The sequence below is a fragment of the Scleropages formosus genome, chromosome 14, assembly GCF_900964775.1.
Source record: "Scleropages formosus chromosome 14, fSclFor1.1, whole genome shotgun sequence".
In the NCBI taxonomy this organism is placed as follows: domain Eukaryota; kingdom Metazoa; phylum Chordata; class Actinopteri; order Osteoglossiformes; family Osteoglossidae; genus Scleropages; species Scleropages formosus.
Genome location: NC_041819.1, coordinates 4810172 through 4823716, shown reverse-complemented (window position 1 = coordinate 4823716; position 13545 = coordinate 4810172). Strand labels below are relative to the sequence as shown.

Here is a 13545-nt window from a genome sequence, read left to right as displayed (position 1 = left end):
AACAGGATATATGTCTTAATGCCATGGTACTAAAGGTGGAGTGCAAGAGCAAGTGTACTTAGATGTTTATTTTCTGTCACAACATTATTGAATTAATTGCCCTTAAACATGCTGTCAGAAGCTGCCTAGGAGAGGATGAAGTCTGTATAAAAACACATCCTTACAAATTCTATTAGCTTTGCAATAATGAACCCTTCATGGACATGGATCTCACATTACAGAGAAAATTTGACCATTTTACTGTGTAACTATACCTTCTAATGAGAACCAAACGTGAACTTTTACCTCTATTCTCTCATGTTCTCCTTCATTTTGACAGAATGAACTGGATTACAATAGATGGGGTGAACTTGTAACTTGTAAAGCTCTCTATAACTATGCCATTGGGACTCTTTTATATAACTCCACTAAATTCAGTAAGATCTATCTTCAGTATGACACATAATCAGGAATTCAGGAAGACTGATACTGTGAGTAAAGGTGCAGCCTAAAATGAATTTATATCAAGCTGAATTATGCACTCAACAGAAACACTTAAACTCTACAGTGGGCTTCAAAATTAGCCAGTGGTTGTTCATAATAAGAATAATAATTTTTTAGTTGACACTGTTCACCAAGGTGACTTACAATGTTAAACTAATAGTTACAATGATTTAACCAAATTCATACATGAAGGTGTGCACGGTAACCATGTTCTCAAAACCTGGTCCTTTGAGTGCACGGTGGCAGCTCTAACCACTATGCCACCTGCTGTCCCAGGATAAATGAGATCAGTCGACCTCACCAGCTACTCTATCCCTGACTTTAGTCTGCATTTTATAGAGAAGACAGAGTACATTCTGTACATGCATTCAACACATTATGAATGCCATCCCTCACCAGTCACACCTGTTCATTCCTGTTCTTAAATGACATACACTTTGCTCTGAGCTGCTATGGGGTTCCTTTGTCAACAAGACATTTGCTGTCAAAGCATCCTGAAAGGCTTTGTAGCCATATCTTTAAGCTGACCACCTAGTGGAAGGCAGGCTTTTTTGAGGTCAATCTCAGATCACATTTTAAAATTCTATGTGAAAATCTCCAATAGCAAGGTTGAAGTGGAGAACAAACTATACTGGGAAAAATGAAACTGCTTCCAGACAACATTCTGTCACACAAACCAAACATTTAAGCCAATGTTCAGAGCACGGAACAAAGTCCGTCAGGGGCTTTTCATTTTTAATCCTGCATGAAGTCCTGAATATTTACTAGATATGGTGGCATTATCGTAACACTAGTTTAAATAAGTTTCTCAACTTAGTGCGATGCTAACAGTTTTGCTTATAACCGATAAAAGCAAGTAACTCCAATTTTACAGGTTATTTGTTTTAAACCTTGCAATCATGGTGCTTAAAACTGATTTATTTTCACACCATTACCCATTCATTAATATAATATGCCACTTGTTCATTGCTTGGTCCGGGGCAGGATCCTGGAAGCACTTGACAAAGTACACCAGTTCATCACAGGGAAAACAAACTTATTCACGGACACATACACACAATAACGGCGATTTAGTCACCAATTTCTCAGAAACACACGTGTTCAGACTGTGGGTGGAAACCCCCACAAAAATGGGGGAACATGCAAACTCTGTGCAGAAGGAGCCGGATTTGAACTCACATACAAACCCAGAGCCCAGGAGCTGCAGGGCACCAGGGCTGAGACACTGTGCCCATACCACCTGCACACCATTCTCTACATAATAAAATATATTAAGAGTTGCTTAGATTAAAAGGGCATGATTGTGTTAAACCTAAAAGAAAGTTACATTAGAAGCACTTGAAAAGTAAGGATCAGAGGAAGAGCACATAAAATACTGTACCCGATGAGCATGTTTTACTTAATCATTATGAAATGTGCACTGCACCACCACAGACACTGCCGAGTGGGAGGAGGAAACTGGTGAGGGATGCTACTCTGTGAAGCCAACAACAACGGAATGGCTGAGATGAGAGAAGCTATGCATCAATCAACAATATCCGGAACACTTCAGAAAACTAACTTGTATGGCAGGGTGCAAGGAAGAAATTCCTAAAAATAATCCATCTCAAAGGCAGAAAACAGCTTTCAACAAAGTACCTGAGTGATCCTGCAAAAATGCGGCTTGCCTTGTTGACGCTCCTTCTCAGCGGGGACTAGGATGCTTGCTAAGACTGAAGGAGAAAGAAGAGAACAAAGTAGAGGCAAATACTAGAGGAAAACCTGTTTCCCACTGCTTGGTTGAAAACTGGGGAGACCTTTTTTTTTAAAAAAAAAAAAAAAAAAAAAGTTCAAAATTTGATGAAAACACTGCTGTTAAAGTGTATATTCTGTATTGTAATGTCAACAAACCAGACACCAAAGAAAAGGTTTAATTACTTCTGCAAAGCACTGTATATGTCCGTAAAGGAAAGAAGAACTGAGCAACAAAAACCTCTTGATGGGCGTTGGACTTCACTGCATGCCTATATCAAAACATCACAAATAGTATGAGGGCCACAACCTACCATAACACAAACATGCTTTTTATCTTTTTAACAGTGTTTAGAACTTCAGGTGCAGTTATGTACTTACTGACTATGTGTGTACTGATAACATATTTGCACCTCTGACTAAAGGTTCCATGAACCAAAAACATCCACCCATCTATCAAGAAGAGCTTGTCCAGTGTAGTGTTGTGGTGGTCTGGATGCTATCCTGAAGTACAGGGCAAGAGGCAGGGCACACCCTGAAGAGGACGTTTGTCCATAGCAGGACAGTTACAGACACAATTCACTCACTCATTCATTCATTTACTCACACTGATGACAATTCAGAGTCATCAATTCCCCTAAAACACAAGTTCATGTGAAGACACCAAAGCATGAACACATACAAAGAACATGAACAATCCATATACATTTGATCTTGTGTCCATTCCGGTAGACCAGCAGGAAAACACAATGCATAAAAATTCACAAAAGTTTGGAATCTTAATCTTAGTCAAGTCAAGCAGATAGCTGTGTAGAGTTTGGACTGTACCTTCCAAGCTGGAAAGACCTTTACTGTAGCTAATAATCGGGATATTTAATTAGCTATTCTCGTAAGTACTTAGGCCTTTTTAATAACATCAAGGTTGGAGAGTCCTCTAAACAGCACTGTGTGCTGCTAGTGTACTTTAACCTCCTAATAAGTCCTCAACAAAGTTAGCTTCATCCACCGCAATTAGGACAGTAATTAAGAAATTCCAGCGCTTTCGTGTTTTCCATAGAAGTTAATGACGTATTTTAACATATGAAATTATCAACAATTTGGCAAAGATTAAGGCAGTTAAGTTTATGTCATATACATATACTTAAGAACACATATTACATATACAGTACATATATAAAGTATACACAGAAATACACATCCCACAGACATTAAATTGAAAACACTGTGTCCACATCACATATAAATAACCCTGTAACCTTTATATGTGACATTTTACAAGCATGGTGCTTCAACTGCCCTGCAATTATAACTAGGATCACACTGTTCTGTAAATCACAGGGCCCACAATTATTGCTTAATTTTGCAACAGCCTAGAAAGGAAAAAATGCATAATCATTTTATGATGAAATGTTTCAGAACCTTGAATTTATATTTTAGCCAAATTAATTAAAAAGGAATCCATATTATTAGAAATATGATAATTATTATTTACAATATATTGAAACTTAATTGCAGGCAGGATTCTTTTATTACCAGAACTGCTTAATAGGTACTGGAGCATAAAATGAGGTTCACAATCCCAGCACTTTCTCACAGTTGAATTGTTTTCTTGCTGAGATTGGCTGAGTGACAAAACTAAAGTCAATATTTCCAATAGTCTATCTGATGGCACAAAACTAGATGTGTGTGCAGTGTTTTTCATTTTAATTGCACAAAACACATCTTTGTCATTACTAAAAGAGGCTTTTAATTGCAATAGAAACCTCATTAAACATTTATATTTGATAAGGAAAACAACAGGAAAGGTACAAATGCAAAAATATAATACAAATAATAATATAAAAAGCAATAACACAAAGAAACTGATGACTGAATTATTACATACTGGGAATACACAACCACCTCAACAGCATCTTGACATCAGATATGACTAATGTGTTACTGCAGAGTAAAATCAGAAACTCAGCTGAATTCAACACCAGGCAATACATGACCCATAGCGTACCAACCAGAAGTTAGTTTACCAGAGTAATTTACTGTAAATAATAATATACTGAGATTCAAACATTTTTTCAAGCTTTCCAAAGATTTCCAAATTGTCCAATCAGTTAATTGCGATTATTTTACAGATTTATATGTCAGTTATGTTCTACATACATTGTACTAAATGTGATAAAAACAGTTATATAAAACAAGTGTTTTCAGCTATAAATCTGTAAAGCACACATAAAAAGACAACAGTACTGAAAGAGTTTGATACTTCAAAAGGATATAAAACAGGAAAAAACTGGTCATATTTATTCTACACAAATATATATGTATTGAATCACAATGTAGAAACTGTATATTACATACAGGACAACTACACTAGATGACAATAGCTTGAATTCCTGTATTTAATCTCAGTTAAATGAAAATAAGGAAAAGCAATCAAATAAGCTGTCACATTGGTGCTAAATTAATTAACACAGAAGACAAATGTTTAAAGTGGAATGTAAAGGACAAAAGTATTCTGGCTTGCCCTTAGAGCACATGTATCACATTTAGACATATAGAGACATATATAGTATTATAAGATACAGGTAAACAGAAGCAACAAAAGTGCACATGCAACAGGAAAGACCATCGCCCATAATGCGGTTACATACATTGTTCAATATATTTAGCAACTCCTACAGGACGTAATATGTACTGAGTCATGGTCAAGAAAACAAATTTTTAATGGTGGGAAACTTGGAGGAAAAATCTAGGGAATATCACATTGTGAAGCCCAGTTAGATTGAAAGCAATATTACAACTTTTGAAGGGAAGCAAAAATGTAGTTATAACTTTAAAACTTAAATTCTGAGTAATATTCCAATGCTATTATCACATCGTATATGTGTGTGTGTAAGGTATTCAATCTGCAACCATAACCATATTAGCAGCATTCATCTGGAAATCATTCATTCACGTATTGCAAAATATGTGCTATGACAAAGAAGGCTATAAAAGCTGGGTACCATAATAACATAGGTGCTCCTTATACTGGCACCACTGTTTGCAGTCATGAGTTTGCAGACTTCCTTCATAAGGGGTACTCTTTCTCATTAACCCACATGTACACAAATCCGCAAAGGTATGTGCTCAGTGGTAGGGTGAGGTCTGATCAGTGAAGTGCGCTATTCTACAGAGCCCGGAGCCTGGCCAGCAGGGCTTCAACATCACTTTCACCGTTAGGGGAGCAGACTGCTGGTGGTGCCTCCACATCCCTTTCCTTCTCCCTTCCAGCTCCGCTCAGGGCCTCCCGCCTCACGAGTGCTTTACTCCGGGCCGCAGATGAATGAGGCTCAGGCTCGTAATTAAGCTCCTTGCCGATGGGTGCTCTTGTCGAGTTGAAATTGATATTCTGCCGAGACCGTGACCTTTGCAAAGGTGCTTTCATGTTGTCTGTGGAGGGAGAAAGAGAGAAAGAAAGGCGGAGGGGGGGAAATAAAGAGAAATGAGGGAGCAAATCTCACAAAGCTAAATATAAAACTGAGCAGCTTTGAAAGTGGGCCATATAAAGTAGGAGAGTCATTAAATAAACAAGCCTCTGACGAAGAGGGAAAAGGCAGCGGTGGAAGCAAGGAGGTGTCAGTCATGCTAAGCAGCAAATGCCTACTGTAGGAAACAATAAAATAATTAAACAGCAGCACAGCAAAATCCAAAAAATGCAAAATGCAGAACGCTCTAAAGTAATTTTTACCTCCCCCAAACTCATGTGTACATTCACTGTGAGTGAGAAAAGAATAGTGATGCAGGTATCGCTTGTTTAATTAACTGATTTGCATTTCGCATTCTTTTGTTGAACTAGAAAAATGGGACATTGATTTAATGCTAACAGCATCTGCAGCCTTGGATTTTAACGCAAAAAAGATGTATACCTCTTTTATAATCCTCAAACAAGGGTAATTTTACATCCTTGCTGATCTTCTGTGGGGTTTCTAATAAGTGACAGTGATCTTGACTTATCGTCAGCTGCAGACTGTGGCATGAGGCCTGTGATGAAATGGATCTGCCTGATTGACTTCGCCAAACAGTGTCTGACTAAACTCCCCTTTTTATCCCTTTTCTCCATCCTGATACCGGCAAACCAATGTGCATTATAAATTACAATCCCTTAGCAGGTATTAAACTTTATCAGAAGGGGGGGGAGTGGTGGTAGTGGAGTAAATCCATATTCATGTGACCTTGAGAAGGCTGGGAGAACGGCTTCTACAAACCTGACATGACATTTAAAGTTCTCCGTTATTCTGTAAAAGATGTTATATCATACCATCAGTAATGACTTTGGAGCAGGGGCAGTCACTCATGACAATGTGTTTTATGGCCGTACTGAAAACCCACACCAAAAAGCAGCTTGAACGTTAAAAGGTGACGGAAGAAGGTATTTACCGTGGTGTCATTTTTTGACCACAGGTTGGCCATGATAGATGAGTATTTTACACAGTCACTTGATAATCTCTACAAATCTCGTAGTATAATCATCAAGAGGTTATTCCAAAGAAAATGGAACTGGACGCCAGAGTACCTTCCACAAGAGCTCCTGAGCAGGGAAACTGCAACGCGATAATGAAGGACAAAATGTCCCCCTTGAATATAGATGAAGCATCTCTTCATTATTAGAGACACACGATTGCATCTAAGTGGACTAATCTATTTGTTGTTGAATGCAAAAAAGTTATGAGGATTGAAATTCCCAAAGATGCCAATGGCAGTCAAACAAGGGGCTAATTGCTCTTCCGTGCCAGTGTTTGATTCGCGTTTGTTTCCACCATATCTCCTGCACGGACCGCTCTGGTCTGATTAATCCGTTTCCTCCTTGTTGTTGCGGTGGTTCCTGTTCGCCCGCCTGTCTCGTTTGTCACGTCTGACACCCCTCACCAGCTTCCCCCTTGGCTACACTCATTAGCTCTATTTTTTACCCAACCTCCAATCTCCTTTCTGTAAGCCACTGAGGTGATCTGGCTATCAACACATATTCTTCTTAAAAGTTAAAATCAAGTGTTTGTCTTAATTAACATTTAAATAGGGTTTGCAAGAGAATGAACTGTTATCACCCATCTTGAGATTGCTTCTTTTAAATCTAATGAAGACGGGAAGGTTCCTCGGTTGGTGAATACTCAGCTTTTGTGAACACAGGCTGAGCGATAGCTGGCTGCCTTGGTGTGCCTCCACAATTCTGCAAGATGCGTGACCTTGAATGGGACCCATTGTGTGCTAGCCTGGAATTAACTTTTTTTTTTTTTTTTTTTTAACCCTTTATCAAAGATCGTATTTTCTAAATTCTTCATATCTACTGCTGTTTTATCTTGTTTTTCAGCATTTATCAGAATACATCACACTGTTCACTATGTATTAACACAACATGACTGCTAGATAAGACAGGAGAGATTAGTAGCATCTTTGTACATGGCAATTTGCTTCAAATGGATTCTTTAAATACAGTCTGGAATTTGCCTCAACTAACTTTAGGATACAGTTTCATCATCAACAGCTTAGACCTGCGCCTGATATATTACCAGAATAAGGTGCACACACCTGAGATCACAGTGCTGGGCTTAAATGTGGCTTACGTGGCAAAGGCCTTGAAAAGTGTAAAAAAAAAATTAAGAATTATCTCATTTGTAGAACCTGGGACCTCCTAATCCACCAAATTTAGTGTAAATTGCCAAGAATAATTCAAAAGGCATGGGAAATCAAAGATTTTTATTCTTCATAATTCTTGTATAACACAAGTAAAGTAACTAAAAAGTAAATTTCTACTTCTTTCCAAAAACTAACCATGTCCTTTCTTAATGACTGTTTGGACCTATAATTCATTTACCCTGCCACTCATCCATCTTTGTCAGTGTCATTATCATGTTGCACCAGTAGACAGGTACAGTATAAGGCTGCTGACATTCAAAGACAAAGTCACCTGAAAATTTAGATCAAACCTACAGAGTGCAATGAAAGGTAGGCCAGTCTGGCCTTCAGTTCAGTAGTCTGCACAGCACGCTTTCAAAGGCTTTAATAACTCCAGTATGTACAAGACATTATGTTATGATCTGGTGGGTAAGCAAACATGGATATGCAAAATTAAGGTACAATACAATTTTACCCGAAACAGTATTGCTGGATGACTTGGAAATCAATGACCTGTATAGTATTGCGCACCTGCACATTAGTTACGCAGTAACTAATGCTAGAGCTTGGAAAAAGAATGTGAAAAGGGACATTTGTTCCTTACCCTTGCAGTTACCACAGGTTGCACACATTTACGAATCCCCCCTCTTGACAGGTGATAAAAGGATGTGGGGAGTGTAAGCGATAAAGGGGGATAAAAAACGAAAAATAAAGCCACTAAGAACTGAACTCGCTGAGGTAATCCAAAGCCTATAATTCATATCAAAGTACTTCCTACTACTCAACTGAGATCCCCCCCACAGCCTGCTTAATGCTATTCTCATTATGTATTTAACATTTGAATATAGAAAGGAATCTGTAATGTCACTGGTGGAGAAGCAGCATGACTTTAGAGCGGAGTCCCCTCCCTGCTTCAGTGGTAGACAGCTACTTGTGATTGCGCAGAGCTGCTTTAGTACAATAACTGCGGTACAATGAACCATGGCATGGGAGTGAAAATCCCTTGGCATTTACTACCTCTGAAAAATTAATTATAAATTAAACTAATTTAATGTGCGCTTGAACCCAGTGTGCTCCATCTTCCCCCTTTTTACACTAAACTTAAACTTGTTTTAAGTAATGAGAAATTTAAAAATGTCAAACTGTCAAAAATGCATTTTAAATCTATTCTTATATTAAATACAAAATGCATTACCGATGTATTTGTGTATTACACATGCATTCTATATTTACCATATTTGACAACGTGAATGCATTTCAGTGGCACAGGCTTATAGAAAAATTCTAAATATCACACAGCAAATTTTGGACAGTCCCTGGCTGTACGTAGTTAATCCTAGAAAGCCTGAAGTGTCCTGTGATGCCTCTCAGAATCTCCCTCATGGTAACACTACCGCCCACACCCTTCCACACACATGGAAACTGTACACCCTGTGGCTCTTTAGAGTAGAAGAAAGAGCTTTTTTTTTCCTCAAGGGAGGCAAACAAGTAAGCGTGAACAGTGGCTGCCAAAAGGAGGTAATCAGGCAGAACAATCGAGGGACTCCATTCTAATCAATCCAGCACCATTGACAGTGTTGACCCAGGCCCTTCAGTAGAAAACACAGTGCTGCAGATGGTCACTCTGAACAGGGCATTTGCTCTTGCTTTATGCTAATCATATTTACATGGTGTGTAATGGAGTGAAGATGTCTGTTCCACTTTGACTGCTTAATCTGCAGGTCTCTCTCCAGGACACCGTAGTTGAGAGCAATGATCCGATGACACAGTAGAGCATCGCTGACAGCTCTCTAAGCTGCGGTGTCTAAGAAAAGCACAACTTTAAGCAGAGATGTGTCAATTACTTTGCAAAGTTAACGTAAAAAACTGAAATCAATGTAAAGTAAATAGCATGTGTGTTTAAAAAAGTCAAAACTAACCTATTTTTGATGCCACAAACGCAAAATGAAGCTTATACAAGTCATCTCATCAAAATTTCATCAAAATATTCTAATTTATTAGAATAGTTTCACCTTCCTAATGAATGGTGTGACACCGGAAAAACAATGACTATGCAGAGATCTTAGATCACTTACAGCAGAAAAAGGCTGCTCCTAACAAGTGTGGCGTGAAAAGGGGACCCTGCTGTTACCGCTGTTACTCCACTATCAGCGAGTAAGGTGTTTTTATTGATTTTCAACTTGTCTGGGTACTGAAGTTGCCGGAGAACATTTCAGGGCTCACGAAACACCTCACATGTCTGACTTGTTCTTCAGTCCCTGACTGCTCTCTTCTTTGCTAATATTGAGTTATTTTCACTAACAAGGGAATAAAGCAGACAACAGACAGAAGCTACATACCTGTTACACATTATTCTCTGTACAATCCTATGAATTATTCAATAATAACAGTCTTATTATGTGAAGTATTTTGGAAGTAGTGAAGAGCAATAAGTAAACATGAATAACATTTACAAAATCTGAGGTTTTAAAACTTCCTTGATCACGTAACATCTATCATTTTCGGTTATCAGGGAAAAAACTGACATCATCATTTTACATTAAAAATACATTTCAGGCAAATGTTACATTAATTTCTCTTCCATTCTGCTTTCATATGTGATGAGTGCTACCTTTATTTACAAGTTTTGCCTTCGACATAGAAACTGATTTTAACAGCTCTCAATATGCATATCTACTTTTGTGAAACATACTTTTAAATTCAAAACAGCCTAGAGTCATGTTCCATATTTCATTGAAGTTGAATATTTAAAAAGATCAACCCACTCAAAAACCTATAAAACCTTTCTTACTGGGTCTTCTGTCCTATAAATAAAATTGCATGTGTCATATCAAATTACAGCCAGCGACTTCACGCATCTAGCTGAGAGACAGAACTGTTCTGGTAAACAGCCTCAATTCATCAACACTAATTATACTCCTTTTTTGATCTTGTTCGCTTATCCTCCTGAGATCCTCAACACAGGGAATAACTACATTCCTCAGATATTAGGAGTGGTCAGTCCCTTATTATCATGTAGTACTTAAAATCAGAACAATTACAAGATCCTAGTTTTAGAAGTATAGTGTCATGATCTGCTGCCACTTCACATTCGGCATTGTTCAGCTGGTTGCCGTCTAAGCAGGTCGAAATCTTTAAGCAGAGTGCCAAAAAAAAAACCTAAACCCATTAAGAACAATTAGTTTGCATGAACAAACAACATATAAAACTTTTTGGCACCTAATGACATACCAAAGATAGATTCTTCTCATGTATTCGCCCAATTATTCACCCAGCAATTTGCATATCGCTCGTCTTACGTAACATACAGTGCATGCGCATTGAACGTTTCAAGAAATTCTGTGCAATCAACACGGTGTAAAGGAACACATTAATATTTCACTGTGTTTTCTTTGTTGAAGCTGTCCGTACATTAAGCGACCAAATAACGTGGAAAAATTTTTTCCTTCTTTTACACTTGCAAAATGATAACTGTAAGAAGAGTGTGTCTGAACAGAAAATTGTTGCCGTGTAGCGATTACTGACAAAAAGGAGAAAAATGAAAAAGAAGAAAGACTGGTTAGAGTCTCATTCCCTACCATCTGGCTGGTAAGCATTGCATGGATTGGACAGTGTGTTTCCAACCATAGCAACCCTAGCAAGCTGGAATTTTAAATCTGGACGAAAGAATATTGCTAGTTCTCATTCACAACAACATAACATCTTTTTTTTTTTTTTTTTTTAAACGTTGCTTTTTTAAATTTCTCTGTATTCTTTTGAAAATAAGGGCAATCCATAACAAAAAAAAGTTAATTCAAAAGCGGTAAAAATCTGCAATCATGTTTTTTCCCCCAACAATGCTGTGTGGAACTGACAGCATTAGCTATATGTCTAATGTCTGCCCAACATGCCAAAACACTTGTGCTTTGTGAGGGAAACTTTAAAAAGTGGAAATAATGACATAATAAATAGTAATGAAGACAAAAATCACTTGTTTAAATCATAAAAACATGAAGAAAATGCAAGAAACATCCCTAAATTAGAGGAAGACTGAAGGTCTGTTAATTGACATTATCGTTGAAAGAAATGCTTAAGTCTTCTATTCCCAAAGTACTCTACAATTGTACTTTTCCAGAAGAGAGATGCTGTCTGTGTTTTAAAGGTCACTGCACATTTCTGTTCTTACGGTAATTAATCCCCTATTCACCCGCACTATTTTGTAATAAGAGAAAATGAGTTTACTCATTAAGCAATTCAACAAGAGACGTCTCAAGACTATTGTCTGTGCTTGTAAGCAATAAATGCAATGTCTTTCTTAATGAGGTCATGTTATCAATAAAAGTCCAATTAAGGCAACAGCTAAAAATCACATATGTGAAGACAAAAGCCAATTCCAATACAGTAAATGTACATATTTTCTGCTATTCTACAGTAACCTTAGACAATAGTAACAAATGGCCATAAAATTTGTAACACGGCAAAATATGATTTATATTTATTCGCAGCCAATTTTCAGTATGAGGAGTTTGCCAGAGACCACATTTAACAAGAGGGATCCAGTGTGAGAGCGCAGTGTGAAAAGGAGCCCCGAGCACAGACACACACAGTGCTCTGCTTAGGGGGAGAACACGTCCAGGGCACTCAAGTTCCGTCTCCTCAGCGGCGGGTGAGGGCCTAGCCACAGAGATGGATCGGACTTACAGGCTGGAAGAGTGGAAACAGGGCGCTGGGGAGGGCACTGCGGGAGCTGATCTTTTACTGGGCTAATTTCACAGTTTCTGCCTGCTGGCTCCAGCAGGTGGGACGCCCCGCGGGAGGGAGGAGGAAACAAATGACTGGGTGGCAGTTTTGCCGTAAAAGACTAATGCCAGCTCAACCCCTAGAAATTCACTATGAAGCACCAGGGAGTCAACACTCTTCTTGGAATATCAGCCGGAACATGCTATGTTTTTACCTCGATTTTTGACATAGATATTCAAAATGAGGCAAAACGACGAGGCTCCAAGACTGATGCGGGTCCAAAACAAGAGAGAAGGCTCAATTAATGCACCATTCTACCAATCACTAAATCAGCCAATTAGGGGATAAAAAAAAAAAAACCGAAGAGTGGAAAAATATTCAGCATATGAACAAAAACTTAAGAATGAGAAGACAAATAATAAATCAAATAGATTAAATGTATGCAGCTGAATAGTAAATACAAAACGGACAGTGTGTGTTGTCGCTTGCATTCACCTGTTGCCCACACTTAAAACTGCAGTTGATTAAAATCTGTACAGTCCAACAAAACACCAGCATCTGGCTCAGCTGTATCTACAGGGCAGCATTAAATGAAACAATAAACAAGCACCACTGTGACTTTGGGTGATGGTAATATCTAATTTTATTCCTGGACTACTGCGGCTGAAGTCTCACTGCAATTAGGCTTAATGTTTGACTTCATTGAAGGCTATGGATGTTGTGCTAAGAGAAAACGACACAAATTAGCTTGATATGGTTGCTATCCATAGAGGCATCAACAAATCAAATTCCAAAAAGCAATTAAAAAGATGTGCAGCAGCAATCCCTTTATGCATCTGAAATTTGTAGCCCAACGATATCTTATGTGTTCCAGGTATCAAAAATAGTTACCACATAATCACTGAAATTTACCCCATGCTAGGCATGTAATATTTTTAAGTTATGAATGAAACATGTCAGATG

At 38.1% G+C, this 13545-nt stretch overlaps 1 protein-coding gene across 1 annotated transcript in view; it reads right to left on the bottom strand.

The window, feature by feature from the left end:
• Positions 1-4945: 4945 nt before the first annotated feature.
• Positions 4946-13545, bottom strand: part of LOC108918293 (protein diaphanous homolog 3-like) — a 204922-nt gene continuing 196322 nt past the window's right edge. The window contains exon 27 of the mRNA XM_018725417.2: positions 4946-5643. Coding sequence (XP_018580933.2) covers positions 5381-5643 — 263 coding nt within the window. The 3' untranslated portion in view covers positions 4946-5380. The remainder of the gene's footprint in view (positions 5644-13545) is intronic.